The 16,350-nt window shown below is 36.6% G+C and overlaps 1 protein-coding gene across 1 annotated transcript in view; it reads right to left on the reverse strand.

The window, feature by feature from the left end:
* The window catches only part of PLCE1 (phospholipase C epsilon 1), a 114,484-nt gene that overhangs the window by 38,978 nt on the left and 59,156 nt on the right, over positions 1–16,350 (reverse strand). The window contains exons 3-4 of the mRNA XM_058810206.1: positions 10,952–11,268; positions 1,855–2,000 (exon numbers count right to left, since the gene is read on the reverse strand). Coding sequence (XP_058666189.1) covers positions 1,855–2,000; positions 10,952–11,268 — 463 coding nt within the window. The remainder of the gene's footprint in view (positions 1–1,854; positions 2,001–10,951; positions 11,269–16,350) is intronic.

Raw genomic sequence — 16,350 nt, forward strand, 5'->3', positions numbered from 1 at the left:
GAAGGGATCACAAAATTTATTAAATTTCAACAACTTACCTTCAAGTCCAACATCTGCAGCATATATGTAATAGAGAAAATTATAATTGCACAGAGATTAATGAAATCAAGACCATTATTTTTATAAAAATTCTCCTCTTGAATAATCAAAGAACAAAACTAAAAATGAGAAACTAGCAGTCTGATCTACTGAAGCAGTATTTCACATTTTAATAAAAGCCCAGCTGCATAAAACACACCAGTAGGCTTTCTAACATTTTTATTGTGTCATTGCCTAAAATTTCTAAGGGCTCATAAAGAAATGAGAAAAGATTGAGGAAACAGCATAAAGATAAATCAGATTGCTTCTTACAAATTCCTTCAGCTATATTATGAACAATCCATAAAGTAAGCAAAAGTTGGAGAGTTTTAATTAAATTTATTTTTAAGAATTTACATTGATTTCTTCCCTGATTTACTCACAAATGATTTAATTTCACAGAAATAAGGAAGTCAGGACCATGTTTAAGCTCTCAGGCATCAGTACAGAGTTGTAGCTGAAAAGAAATTCTGTTTTCCAACAGAAATAGCTGCAAGGACTATGAGTACCTCTGGAAGTTCTTTTACCTTCTGAGCTGTATGTCTGTGTAATCACACAGCCTTTCTTCCCACCCCTGGCCTCAGACATACCAAAAGATCCAAAGATACCTCACTGTAGACTGCCCTTAACCCCACTTTCCATCCCTGTCCTGAAATGCTGCTCATCAGCACTAATCATCCTCTCCCTTCTCTCCTACACTGTGCAGATGTACTGGAGACAAAATTAAGCCCTTAATTTGCCTTGCATTTTCCCTCATAACTTATATGGCTTGGAGATGGTGGATGAATTCTGCTGAAATATACTCCCCCTGCCTATGAGTGTCCCAAAAGAGCTTTATATACCAAAACCATAAACAAACAGCTCAATGAGGTCCTTACTGAACCACAAAGAACACCAATGCAAACACTTTACAGCTTTGTTACACAAACATATTATACAACGAGGGTCAAAGCCAAGAGATAGGAAACTTGATCTTAACTCTTCCCTGTTCAGAGGCACTTGCTGCCCTCTGAAGTGCCAGTGCTAAGGCACTGCCTTCCTGCTCCCCTGGCCCTACAGGAACCTGTCATTCCACATGAAAGCACAAGGTGAGCTGTCTCTGAGCCCCTACTCTCTCCTCCTTGAGATAATGCAGGTCCCTCTACATAAGACCATGACAGTATGAGATCCCAACATCAGTCTGAGTAAGTAAATCAGAGGAATTAAACACAGATTTGGCTGTTTGGTCTTTTGAGGGTTTTTTGTCATTTTTGGGTAGTTTCTTTTTTACACTTAAGACTGATCCTTTTAAAGCATCACCATGATCTGGTTTGGTCTGTTTGGTCTTTTGAGGGTTTTTTGTCATTTTTGGGTAGTTTCTTTTTTACACTTAAGACTGATCCTTTTAAAGCATCACCATGATCACGCTGCACTTATATTCTGGAGACTCCAACCACAAGTTACATTAGTTATAGCTCATTAGATAAACCACAACTGCTTTCCCACCTTCTTTCTACATTTTTAAAAACTTCTGTTAAAAAAAGTTTTGCAAGGCAGCATATTCAACATGCACCAGGAAAACAGATGGAGTTCTCAGAGCATTTTGAGAAAAAAAAGAAAGGGTTTAGCATGCTTCATTTTTCAAAAAGGGATTACTAGAAAGTCACAGCATGAGATGATGTGGCTTAGCCATGGATTTTTGTTTAGTTTCATTGTTCTCCAGAGACATCTGCTTAACAGAAGCTGCAATGCAATCTATCACTGAAAAGCCATTAAAAAAAAAACAGTTGCCACTACCTTAGCCCTGCCAGGAATTCCATTACAGCATTGTAGTTGCCCATATTCCAGCAGCATTTTGCCACGTGTACTAAGTATGAGAAGACTTCTCGTTTCTCCTCCATAGAACCTGCAGTCAGGATCAGCCAGGTCACCCAGGAGCTCACCTGGTAAAACCAAACAGACAGTATGGTCAGCCAAAACAATGACCCTTGGAGCACTCATGCATCCTTGACAGGTAACATGGGCTTGTTTGGTTTCTTCCATCAGGAAGGTATCAGTCAAAATTCCACTTACAGGCTCATAGCCAAATCACTTATGCACTGCAAACACAATCTACACAGTGACATTCACATGACAACAGTTAAATAATTAATTAGTCTAGAAAAACTTTTATTAAACAAAAAACTACAGCATCTTAATATAAGATATTCTGAATCTGCATTGATACCACAGAAGAAAATGGACAGCTTCAGCTAGTGCTGATTTCTAAAGCTGCTAGAGAGATCTGCAGTGTAATTTCTCATTAACATAGTTTATAAATCTCAGTCCCACATAACTCTTGTTAACAATATGAAGAGGGAAAGTTGATAAATTGGAATTTTTGGTTTCGGTTAATTTCATAAAACTAGCTGCATTTAATGCACAATTTTGCTAATTCCTACATGCACTGAACATTTCAGATATTTTGCATTATTTGTTTGCAAGATCACTAATCAAGTAAATAAAAAGAATTCTCATCTTTCAAAGTGGGCCCATACTACCAACTTCTCTTTGGCAATTAATTAATGCTGGAATCAGAAATCAACTCAGTACATGATTCTGTTTGTATTTAAACAAATAAGAATCAACCCTTCATTTTATCAGTGTGCAGATTTTCTTTCCAGTTTATGTTCCCACAATATCCATAAAAAGTAGCTATATTTCACATGGAAAACTAATTTAAACCAACTGTTTCTTTTTACAATATGACTCCCTGGAGGCTTGATTTTTGTCATTGTGTAAACACTTAGGAGGCAATAAACGTGATTTGTTTACTGACACTGTGTTCCATTCTTTGGTCCTGAAGGACTCAAGTGTTTACAGATAATACCAGTGTGAAGAGAGGCTTGTAAAAATTAGGAAACGCTAGTTCACCCCTCAGGGGCCATAGACTTTTATTTTAAAATCCAAGCATGTAAAATAAAATGTAAATGCATTAGTACTAACAGGAAAATAACCCTCCTGAAAATATATAGGGCTTCTATTTATGCAAATCTATACAGACTCTGTGTTCCAAGCCACCTGCTCCTGAGAGAGGAAAATCAAAGACTACAAAAAATCTAAGTTACTGTTTAACCTGTCTGAGGGCAACATCAATCAAGAACAATAAATGAGAAATGTCCATATGAGAAGAAAAGTCATACATCCTATATATAAAAAAAAAATTTAAAAGTCACATTTTTGGGACTGAATTCTTGCATTCATTCACTGGGGACATACTCAGGAGTGAGGACAGTGACTGTGGGGATGCTGCAATAGGTTGTGTGCATCAGGGGCAGCACACTAACCACTGCAGCAGCTCAGAATGAGATTCTGAATTCAGCTGAAATTTTATTTGGTGTATTCACTTAGTTACTTCTAAAATATAAAAACTCAATCTACTAAGAAGTGCATACCCAAAGAACATGAAGGTATGGAAAATACAAACCACCACAGAACTGCATGGCATGGAGGTCAAATGAGGGCAAAACCAGAATAAAAGGTAATAAAACAAATCCATTAAAAAATCAGAAACTGTGAAACAGAACAATCAGATCTGTGGCACAGATTTGTTTTTGTATGCTGGAATAAAGTGACATATTATTTTTGGAGATTATTCTCATTTTCCAGAAACGGCTCTGTTAGGGAATGCAACTGCTAAACATGCAATCTCACAAAAAATCGATATTTGTTTGTCATGCAATACCAAATGTGGTAATGACTTGACTAATAAGGTTTAAAAAGTTTTAAAGAATCATATAATTTTAAACAGATATGTTTGAATCTAAAGTAGTAAAGATGTAATGATCAGGAGAAAACAGTATCAAAATTGAGAAAGAATATTTAAATAGGCAACTGACTTCAGACTCCCCGTTAACAGGAAACCTTTAAACTAGAACAGCCACTTATTCTATTAAATTCTATCTAATAGAGAGTTTAAGACCGCTATAAACAGCATGATGAACTTTTACAATCTGTAATCACAAACAAAAATCTATAATGGGCAGCATGGGTGAGCCTTTGCCGACTTGAGATACTGTGTAACGTGTAAGAGCAAAAGAAGGGTACAAAAGGCACCATGAAGTTCACGCTCGCTCCTCCTGTTGGACAACAATAGAGGAGTAGAAAACATTTTAAAAAATCTTTCATTAAACAAGAAAAAAAGTGAATCTTTTCGTTCTAAAATAGAAGGTACTTATTTTTTGGTGGCTGTGGAATTCACCTGGAAGCTGAATTCTGAATCCTACTTTGGCAAGCTATTAGCATAGATGGTATTTTGATGTGGCACAATTTCTCTGTCACTAAATCCAAGGATTTCTAGCGGGGGAAGAGAGCAAAAGGAAGCTCCACCCTGGCAAGCTCCGACTCCTGGACACTCCAGCCAAGTGGATACAGAATAGAACTTCCTCTTGCAGCACTTCCCTCTTGGTTGGCTTGCAGAGGCACGTTCCAAGCTGCAGCACAGCCGAGGAACACCTGACCCCAGGATGCAGCACCATCAGCTGCCTTGGTACCAGGCTGCCATGACATCGGCACGAGAGCTTCAGGGCTCAGGCAATGCCTGAGCACACAGAGCACATCCCAGCCAAGAGTGCACAGGAGTAGCCTTGCCAAGGAGATGAAAATACATTGCAAGTATTTGTCAGAAAGAGCAGTAAAGCTTTTTGGACTAAGTTTTTGTGTTGGACAGTACTTCCAACATCAGATCATGATCTACGTTTCAACACAGTAATCATTATTTCCTTAGTTTACTTTTTTTTTCACACTTGACTTGCATAGTTCTGTTTATGTAAGTCATTTTAAGCTCCCTTCAGAACAGAAATCATCACAGCAAACCTATAATTAGATTTCCGCTGCACTGCTGATGAGTCTGAAAAGCATGAGAAAATTTATCCTGGCTTTGTTACCGTAACCCACATGATGGCAAGACACAAGAAAAGTAATAAATTAACACACAATCCACTTAAACAAGTAGATAATAACATCAGTCTTTTCATTCAGATGGATAAAAATGAGCGTCATTCAGGATTACTGGACACTAATATTAAGTACTAAAGAAGCAAAATTGAACAGATGTTTGCTTAAGATTTAAATATTTTCTGGTGCCCTAATAGAAGCACTAACAACATTGAGCCAGATAAAGTTCAGATACATAGAAAGTAGTCTCATTTGCAAAGTTTAGGAGATATAGGAATCTCCTTCAAATGTGAATCTGAGCACACAGGACCTGTACCCGATGTCCTGACAATGCAAGCTATACTGAGCAGTATGTACTACAATTTGTAGTACAAAAAGATCTGTACAGTTTCAGATTTTCTGAAATTATCTTTTTATATAAGCGCTAGTATTTTAACTGCACCAAAATCTGCTGCATTCAATAACTAATTTAACTATTTTTTAGAAGTTTGTTTGGCTTACCTTGCTTTGATCAAACACTTCAAGTAAGTTCAGGTTAGCTATTGCTAATGCACTTGGGAAAGGCATATTTTTACTCAGTGTTATTATTTTTTACTTTTAAACATGAGAAATATATATCAGTCACTAAAAATGTAAAATGAGCCTATGTTTTTGATTACCTAATTATTGGACTACCCCTGATTTCAAGATAGATCTATATGCAGGCAAACATCTACCAATTTGTCAGGGCCAGGATATAGCTTATTACTGAGGGTCAGCTGCTTTTACTAATAAAACATGAAGGACATGAAAGAGACACTCCTGATGGAACTTGATCCTCAAGTTATGGTACATGACCTTAAATCACTGTACAAGTGCAACCTACAGGACTGTTTATCATTCACTCTATGGGAACCTTGCTCCATGTAGTACACAGGAAGGAACAGCATTTAATGCATGTTGAATTACTAACTGTATCCCTAAATCTGTCATGGATTTTCTTCAATCATTCTCTTATTTCAGTCTTTTAATACTCAAAATTTAGATTATTCATATATATATACATATATATATATATATATATATATATATATATATATATGAATTCTTTACTATCCTCTATATACCTGCTAGAGAATGCATTATGTGATTTTTTAAAATGGGAATTAACTTACTTTTTATATTTTATAAGAATGGAAATGTAGCGGTGCTTTGAGGGAGGAAATTATTAACAATTTCCAGTTGCAATGTGCAGTGTTTTATCATCTGTAGTGTTTTACATTCATTTCACCAGCGCTTCAGTTTGTAAAACTTTTACAGCAATTCCCAAGCTACATACTTCAGGGGGTGATGCTAAATGGAAGAAATGATGTCTTCTATATTTATATTACATTTATTACATTTTCAGGAAATTCATAATACTTGAGAGATGCAGCCTTCAGAGGTGAAATTACCAAACACAGCTGCCTGCCTGAAGTTTAGCAATTACCGTTGCTAGCAAGTAAAACAAAATCTTCTCGTTCACCAGAAGGTAAGATTACAGTACATACCTTCCTTAACTCCTACCATAAATTAGCCATGGATATCTTTCTATAACAAATTGTAGCTGATTTAAATACTGCCTAAACTGGAGCAAGAAAGAAAGAAACTTTAATACTGACAAAATAGAGTATGTGTATGAAAAATCTCTGCATACAAAACAAGATGATTTTTAAGGTATCCAAAGGATAAGCATGGCAATCTATAACCCATTTAACCAAGTCAATCTGGTTTTAGTAATTTTGTCTGATAAAAATCAAGACATTTGAGTAAAATCTAAAGAACATGAATGATAATCTTCATCAGATATCAGATGGTAATCATGGCAAGAGGGAAAAACACTACTTTGTTTAAAAGCAGAATTCTTAGTGCATCAGGATCATCCAATTTCTCCCTTTAAAAACAGTAATTAAAAAACACTAGCAGTATGCAGCATTAGCACTAATAGCTGCCTGAAATGAGTTCCTCTGCACTGCTAACTGTGCACAAACCTGTCAGTGTATATTGATGAATATCTGTGTATATATCTATACACAGTTCTGTGTATAAAACAGAACTGGAATTTTTTACATGAGTTTCACTGAGGTTAAATTATTAAATTTTTTTGGCTCTTGGTATAATATGCAAGATAATTTTCAGATGCATTTTTAATATCTGAATATTTTAAGTTGCATAGCTTATTAATAGATGGTTTACTTTACATGCTTGTGTGAAATTATATAACATTACAGAGAACATTTACCATTTTAAATCTGATTAAACACTATTCCAAACAAGGACTGGAAAGAGTTTGACATTTGTACAAACACAATCTTTTAAAAAGCATTATGCAAACCCATTTAGGCATTGCAAAAAAATGCTGAACTAAGAGACAGACTGCAATATTTATTTACATTCCATTATTTCAGTAAAATGATACGTCTCTGTTTTGCTAGTGAGATTTGAATTTGTATTTTGAATGAAAAATGAAAAAACCTTACAAAATTTAACCATTAAAAATAAAACTAACATCACTAAGTGACCTAGGTAACCATATTTTATTAACTTTATTGATTTTAAGAAGGCTTCAGTGAGTGATGAACCCACTCCAGTAGCAGGGCTATACTAACATTTTTGAAACATTTTAACCTTTTTAGCTTATTTTCTGGCAACCATATCTTTCCAAAAAATCACCTTATGCATTTGACTTCTGATTTTGCATTTTCAGTTCATCAGTGGGACTAACTTCAGTCAGTTGTCTGTCTTCCAATCTGATGCAACTTTCAATCTAAGAACCCACAATTGCTCTGTTCCTATATGTCAGCATGGAAAATTAAACGTTTCAGTTTGTTTAAAGCTTTATTGGCTTTCTTTTACTTGAAGCTTAAGCCAGAAACATCAAGTTACAAGAGAGTCTTTTCATGTTTATATAAAGCAATGACTGAAATGATTTTAAATGTTTACATACACATGAATGTTTACAACATGTGCATTGTGCCTGTGTCTCTGTGGTCGCTTTGCTGGTAACAGGCAGAAGAATGGCTGGGAGTCAGTCATAAAGGTACAAGAGCCTGGAGGGGTAAAGAGACAGAAAAAGAAACAGAATCCCAGGAAGACTGTGCCATATGACAGTGGGGAAAGAGCACATGTCACTCCATGTAAAGAAGCAGGGTGAACTCATGTCATACAAGAATCAGAGAAAAGAACTGAATCAGGAAGAGAGGCACAGCAGGCAACAAGGAGAGATGGCAAGAAAGTATGTTCCAGTTGTTAGGGTCCTAAAACACACTTAGGCACCATTTTCCTAACTTCCCAGCTGCCAGGGCTCTGCTAACTCCGCAGAATCCCAACAGTTTCTTCCTACAGTTTTATATCTTTGAAAACTAAACTTGTTATAGCCAAAGCTCCATCAGAGCAGAAAAATACATTACTACCACTATGTAGTGCACACTCTTAGAGACTTAGAGCCAATAGTTTTGTAAAGGTAGATGTTACTGTATTTCACTCTAATCCTCCCACTAGCTACTAATTCAGAATCAGCTTTTAATTACATTTAGTAACAGGAAAGAGTATCTGCCTTTAGTTTAGTCTAGAGCCTTGTTCTGACGAGACTCTAAGATCAATTGGATATTATTAGCAGCAAATGAAGTATGAGCTGTGGCTCACCGGCGAGTACGTGTTGTGCCCAAGGCTCCACTATTATGCAATTCCATTTTTAATCAAATCCTAAAGAATACAGGCTTTATTTATAGCTGATGATACTGTATGCATGTAGCCCAAAATCTTCAGGACTGACTGTCATTTTACACAAGTTTTATAGAGTGTTCCTCCTTAATATGTATTGTCAGAAAAAAATACTAAAAAGTATACTGCTTTATGAAAAATTCACAAAATAATATAATTATTATTTAACAGAAAAATTACATGGAATTGTTTTTCCCCATCATGTATCAGAAGCCTGTCATCCTAAAAGTAATTTTGGCTCCCACATTACAAATACACTTCAGTATTTCTATAGGGAATGCCAAAAAAATCAGCAAGTGCTCACTGAGTTTTGCCAACAAAATCATGACTCTTTGTACAAGAATTTTCTTTCCATTTATAAACAAAGACACTTGGAGAGTTCACGCTCGTGATTGGCTATGGCAACTGATATACTCCACTGTAAGATAAAGCATATAGCAAACCAGTGATTTATTATAAGCAGTAAATATTTTACAATAACTCTATTTAAACACATAACATCTATGTTTTTAAAAATGCATTCCAGATTATGCTTCAAATAATCTACTGCACTAAATACCAAAGAATTTGTGCACTGAATATCTGGGAATTAATTCAAATGATATAAAAAACTATCCTCCACAATTACCAAACAAGGAACTCTAGACAACAAAAACTGCAAAGTCAAAAACTTCCAAGATTAAAAGATAATGCTGACTATCTTATCAAAAGGCAACTTTAATGGTAAAATTGTCATTGATATGGAAGAGACTCAGTCATTTCTGACAAGACTTCTTCAGGACCTACTTGCTTTTCAATCCTGTGACCCTTCAATGTCAGAACACAATCATGGTCAGTCTGATTTGCGCAGCTGATGGCCACATGTCCTCAAGACACTGCCCTGGCACTGGGCCTCACCAGGCTGGAGCACAACTTGGCCTGTGCACCTCATCTCCCCTGGCCTCAGCCCCAGGAGAAGCCCCCCAGGAGGGAGGGCCCCAGCAGCACCTACAGTCCTCTCCAGCCACACCAGCCACAGCATCTTCTGTAGTCTGTTCCAATGGAGTACTTCTACTGCAGTTAATTAAAACTATTTTTAGGCTCTGTTTAAAGACTGAATATTGTAGTTGCAACTTTTATGTATGCTCCCATAATTGAATGAGGTGAGAGAAGCCAATATATTTACCCTATTTTAGTTGCTAAATCTCAGTAATACACAAGAAGGAACACTTTGAAACATGCTAAATATTCGCGCCCTGATTCTTCTTTGCCCAGCACACAGGAAGTTCACTGGGGGTCAATACACATTCTTCTACATTTACTTAATTTTATGCTTTTTTTTTACTACTTGCATAGTAATAAAAAAAATTTCATCTCACCCCCCATAAGAATGCAGTGGATAGCAAACTAAAAAAGCATTAAGTCAACTTTATCTTCATTTTATTCCACTTCTACAATTCTAGAAACTGCTAACATCACACATAGTTCACCCCCCTCTCCCCCCCCAAAAAAGAACGAACTGTTCCATGTTTCTGCAGCTAAACCAGTAGTTTTTATTTAGGTGGTTTGATTTTTGATTTGGGTTGGGGTTTTGGGTGGATTTTTTTTTATCATTTTCTCAATCCTTAACCAGTTTTCTATTAAACTCGTCAGAAGACCACCTTTCTGAAAATAAAATAAAAATCTTACTAAAGAACTCAACATTTGGCTTGTGAAAATGTCACGCCAAGTGACACTTCTTTGTATAACAATGCTTAAGACACACACAGTGATTAAATAAATAGTGCAGACTAGTGTAGTTATATTACAGCAAATACAGAAAATTCCAGTTTATAATACTTCTGTGCTGACTCCTAAGATCATGCTTAGTCTACAAGAATCCAAAACAAATAAATAGAACTCCAGCACCTAAACAAAATAATAAACTGACTGAAACTTTACCCCATACTGTCAAGTATAAATACCAAGAATTAGAAGTCTGTAATTTTTTTCTTCATGTTTACTTTACAATGTGCAAGAAAAAGGTAGGCCACTGTTTCCCAGCATCACTGAGCAAATTGATCACATAGCTCCTACTTAATTGAATTAATGTGTAAGTTACTTAGCTAAAAATCTGGTCATCTTAAGTTATATTTTAAAAATTTGTTGTTACAGCTGAATTCGTCTCGGAGAGATAAAGGAAATAACAAACCCACACATCAGGTAATAACCCTTACAAAAAGCAATTTAAAAGTTTTACCTCATTAAACCTTGTCACAAGATCTTCTACAGCATTATGTTCTCCACTGGGAGAAGAAAGAACAGTAGCAGATATGGATTCCTTAATAGACGGCAGCTTGCTTTGACACTCAGCACTGCCCAAATCCCTGGTGAGGAAGCAGAGGTAGTCGATGGGTAAGACTTTGCGGTAGAGCTCCTGCTCCTGCTCGGTCAGGATGCTGGCAACCTCCTCTGGGAACTGGATGAGGTGCTGCAGCTCGATCAGCTCCCTGCTGATACCGGCCACGCTGGAGGGAAGCACGCTGGAGCCAGCCATGGATGTACACGCTTGTCGTTCTAAAACAAAACAAAGGAAAAATTCATTAGGCTTTGCCTTTAACTCTTGGACCGTGCTGTGCAAAAGCGAGACAACTTGGTATTTTGGTTTTGGTAAACTGCTCATTCATTTACTCAGCAGCACACTATATTCTAAGTACCTTCTTTCTATTTAAACAACCTAATATGTTCTTTCACATGGTTTTTTTTTTTGTATCTGGTGTTGGCTATTTAGAAGGCAGCTAGAGTCAGGAGATTGTAAAGCCACCTGCCAAAACACACCTGCTTCCAGAAACATCCAAATACCTTCTTCCAGCACCCGTGGCCTTGTCACAGCCTCAAATAAAGCGCTCATCTGGCAGAGTGTGCCTCTGCTTTGCCCCCATGTAACAGCCACAGTGCAAAGCAGTTTGAGGGCTTGACTGGGGCACTGAGACTCGATTCCCACAGAAATAATGTATAATGATAATTAAAAACCCATGTGGGTCAGTATTTTTCTTCATAATCCACTTGCTATAAGATAAATTGTATCTGAGCTTGCTGCATCGTGAAACCAAATGTCCAAGGCCACAAAATATTTTTCATTCCTCTCAGAAAATCCATATATTTGGGAGCATGCATGTTTTATCCGTTAATACAAAACATTCATGGTAGTTTTATAATATCTCAGCAGTGATATCTCTTGAAAAATAAAACTTTTCCTAAGAAGGAAGAAGGCAAGCTTTCTAAGATCATGTGGGAAGCATGAAACATCAACACAATGATTCCAAAATACTGAGTGAATCTTCTTACTAGATAAGTTTAGAATGGGTTCTCTGAAAAATATTTCAATCATTACTTAAATGTAAAAACATTCATAGCCATATATTACATACTCTTCATCATTCTCAGAAAAAGGAGTTTATTTTTTTGCATTGCTTCATGAAATATCTTCAGAGAATTTTTCCACACATAATGGGATTACACCCTAGAACTATCTCTTACCCAGTGTTTTTAATATATCTATAAGCTCTCAAGTGATAAAGGGTGCAATTTGTTTCTTTAAGAAAGAAAAAACCAAGTTCATAATGACTGATTAAAATTCAGTCCCTTATAATAAACATAAAATATGCTACATGAGTTTTCCACTCTAAGTCATTTTGTGCAAACTATTATTAATCAGAGGGAAGTTAAGAAGACAGAAAATTGGCTTTTCTTAATATAGTCTACTGAAAGTCAAATGATAAATTGCAATAGCCCTAAATAAAGTCTTTGGGCTAACAGAACCTATTGAGAAATGTTCAAATAGAGAAGAAACTTCTGAAAGAACAAATTGTTTCTGTCTACACCAGCAAGTAAAAAAGTAATGGGATTAATTTGCAACAAGCAGTAGCATGGTTAAATAGCAGGACACATATGTAACTTTGGTGATAATGAAGAAGTGCTGCACAGTATCCGTATATACTGAGAAATCTCTGTCATTGAAACACCTGCAGCAAAGACTGAGGGGGGAAAAGCCAGTTAGGAACACCACTGATATGTCCCTGCTGGTTTGGGCAACAGGTGGAGTGCAGTGAGCTTCTGGGCTCCCTTTCAGTTGTCTTTGCTTCAATTCTACATGAGACTTCAGTTCTGTCTCCTGCCTCAACCTGCACAGAGCTATTCTGAGAGGTTTTGTAATAAAAGGCACTAAAAGCTCATGTGCACTATTCTTGACTTTGCAGCAGAACACAAGCTTATGCCTAAATAAAAACAATGCAAAATACAATGTTCATTTTGTATTAGAAGCACTACGTATTTAAACATGCTTTACACATATGGACTGAACTGTCACTGTCACAACCAGCATTATCTCAGGAAGATGATATGGAAGGTGTGACACAAACACCCACTAACACCTATTTGCTGCCTAGAAGTCACAATGCCTCACTGACTCCATGCGCATGAAAGCCCTTCCCACACCAGCCTCCCTGTATCTCACACTGAAACAGAGGGTGTTTGGTTGTGTCTATATTGTACATTTATTTTAGATCTCAAATGGACTTATGAAGTGAGTCTCCCAAGCATCCTCACTTACTGTGCTTTACTTTAGTCTTAGTGCAAAAAAATTGATTCTTTTCAGACAAAACTGCACCAGAAGATGTGCCCCCAGAAGGCAACTAACACATCCCAACTGGTAAAATGCTGTAGCTGTCAGAAACATCCAGTCTCTGGGACAAGCACCGAGGTCAGGAAAGGAGAGGCAGCTCAGATGATGGCTTGGCTGCAGGTGATCACGTACCACAGGAGGCACACAGCAAGTACTACAGACAGTGCAACGCCACAGCGATACTGGTGCTTTGCAAACCCAACATCATTTGGTAAACACCTTAGAGCTGTCAATATGGCAGGGAAGGAACATATAACTCTATAAGGAGAGCCTACAGACTGATGAAAGAGAGAAAACATAAGAGCAAAGATGAGCTGTTCTGCATCACATTCCTCACTGATGAGGTTTAAAGGTGCATTCTTAGTAATTCACCTTCTCCATCATTGTACCAACTACACCATGCACAAAGACCTCAAAATCTGGCAAAATTTGACACTGAATTTGCAATAGGGTAGAGCACTGATCATGATCTTTTGTGCATTACCTTGCCTAAGTATAATCACCCTTCAGGCTCCACTTAGCACAACCTCTCACATCGAAGAACAAGGCTCAACACCACAGTGACCACAGCTAAGGCTGGCTCCAAAGCATATCTCTATATTGCCAGAAACCATCAAGAATAAGAATCTCATTAGAACTGGATTTCACTACACTGACTGCCCATTGATCAAATCCAGCAGAAAGCTAGTGGAGGGATTGTGAATGCCTTTAATCAAACTACCTTTAATGGAACTATCGTCTTTCATAATGAAATCTTCACAACCCAGCTTCACTTTAACAAAAAAATGAAGCTGTCAAAAAGAAAATCTTTTAATGGAAGTGAAGCCAAGATGACTCAAGAGCAGCCACTAGTATTGCTGGATTTGAAAGAAGATTGAAAATAAATAAAACACTTCCTGATTCAAAACACTGAACTTCAAACTAGCATTTCTCAATTCTTCATTAAACTGGAAGAACTTTATGCAAATTCTCTCTGTAATGTGAGAGCACATGCAACAGGCTGCTGCAGCAAAAATGCAGTTGATATCCAAGGAGAGGAATAGAGGCTAAACAGAAATCTGAAGGCACACAGCTCATGTCTAAAGTATGGCTATAAATACTGAAGAAGTAGAAATAACTTACTTAAGTAAGTAGACTAACTTATTTCTGTTGACTTTTTCTACACCTATAAATATTTAATTCTTTCATAATTCACATCTTTTGCAAGTCTTGGTTGTTGGCATAATTTACCTCTCCAGATTCAGGTATCTTACATTTTGTCATTCCAGTCTTCTGTGTTTTATCACAGAAAATCCAGGATCCTTATTCTCAACTTCACCACCTTCCATGATTTACACTCTGCATGAAAGTGTACCTTCTGTCTCTTTGCCTGTATTAAGCTAGTTTTTTTCCCGGACTATTTTTTCATCTTTGTGTGTGTGTGTGCTTCAGACTTCCACCATTTTTCACTCCAGGAACAGATCTGCTTCTGCTATAAAACTCCTCATCCAGTCTCATACGCAAATCCTCCAGCTTTGTGTTGTCAGGAAACTGATAGTATCTTTCTGCGCTTCAAAGAATGGCCAGGTCCTTAGAGTAACTTGCAGAATGGAACTGCTTTCAGACCCAAATCACAGTAGTTTTTTTCACAGTTAAGGCAAGATACGATCCTCACTAAAATTAGCTGCTGCAGTCAATGATACTGGTTTTTGTGTTCTACCACATCAAGTTAATGTTAAAAATACTACAAGAAAATGAGGACCCAGACTATTCATTTGCGAGTTGCCTAAAGCCGAAACGGATAGCTTTGCTTATCCTGCTGATAAACAGCTGAAGCAGATAATCTTTAAGACCACAAGTATTGCTTTTATTACTCAAAACAAGATAACCTCTGCTTAGCTTTAACAAAGGACTCCTGAACTGACTTAATCATCGCTAATGCCCGTGGGAACAAAGATGGCTCTTCTTCTCTAACAAAAGAATAATCTTTTTAAGAATGGGAGAAAAATACAGTGCCAGGGAAAAGTCACTGCATTTTTAAAATGAATGCTGTCTAAAAAGAGTAAGCCTGCCTAGAATATGAAAATCTTCTTTCAACAAAGTTTGCTGAACTGAAATATTCAATAACTGGATTTCTGTCTTAGTTTTATTTCTAGCTTCTTTTCTTTCTACACTTACTTTGATTAAAAAAAAATAGTATTCTATCTTTACATTCAAAAAACAGTTTTAAAGCTGTTAAGTGAAAATTACAGTCGCTGACAACATGTTCACTCTCTAGAAGGCTACTGGAAAAGATCTTGTGATTATGACAGACTGCGCTCAAGAGCAAAAGACGGATTTCAATAGCTGTAAGAATAAAAGTAATTACTCAACCTATTATAATCTCTTTTAACTTACACAGTTTTTTGATAATAGACTTTGCTTTTATGACGTTATACTAATCTAAATGAAAGTATAGAAAAATCTTAAGAGGATTATTTTTCTCTGCTGGTATTAAAATGTGTGCAATAAATGGATTCTAATAGAAGCCTTTTTAGTAAGCTATGCTACAGATATCCTCCAAACTGTTCATATGCTTTAAGAGAACATATGGATTATGTGTACAGCGAGAAAATAAAATCTGACCACAGTAAAAAAAATTAAGAAATAGCCACAGGTGAACAACTGTCAATATAGAAAATGTAGAACTGTTCTGTTCAAAAAAGAGGAATAATACAATAAAAGCTGCCCAAGCAGAAGACACCTATGCAATATACAGCAGTTAAATTGAACACCAGCTTCCAGTACGGATCAGCACAACTGGGATAACATTGTTTTGCTGTCCCTTGGATGCAACATATCTCAATACTGTAATAACCAAACCAACAAGCTTCTGTTAATTTCCTGTTTCTCTTCTATCTAATTAAAAATATCTCTCTCTCCCTTAATGAACATGAATTCGCCATTATCAATTTTGACTGCAAACAATTCACTCCACTATTAAAGAGCCTGATATT

The sequence above is a fragment of the Ammospiza caudacuta genome, chromosome 9, assembly GCF_027887145.1.
Source record: "Ammospiza caudacuta isolate bAmmCau1 chromosome 9, bAmmCau1.pri, whole genome shotgun sequence".
NCBI lineage: Eukaryota > Metazoa > Chordata > Aves > Passeriformes > Passerellidae > Ammospiza > Ammospiza caudacuta.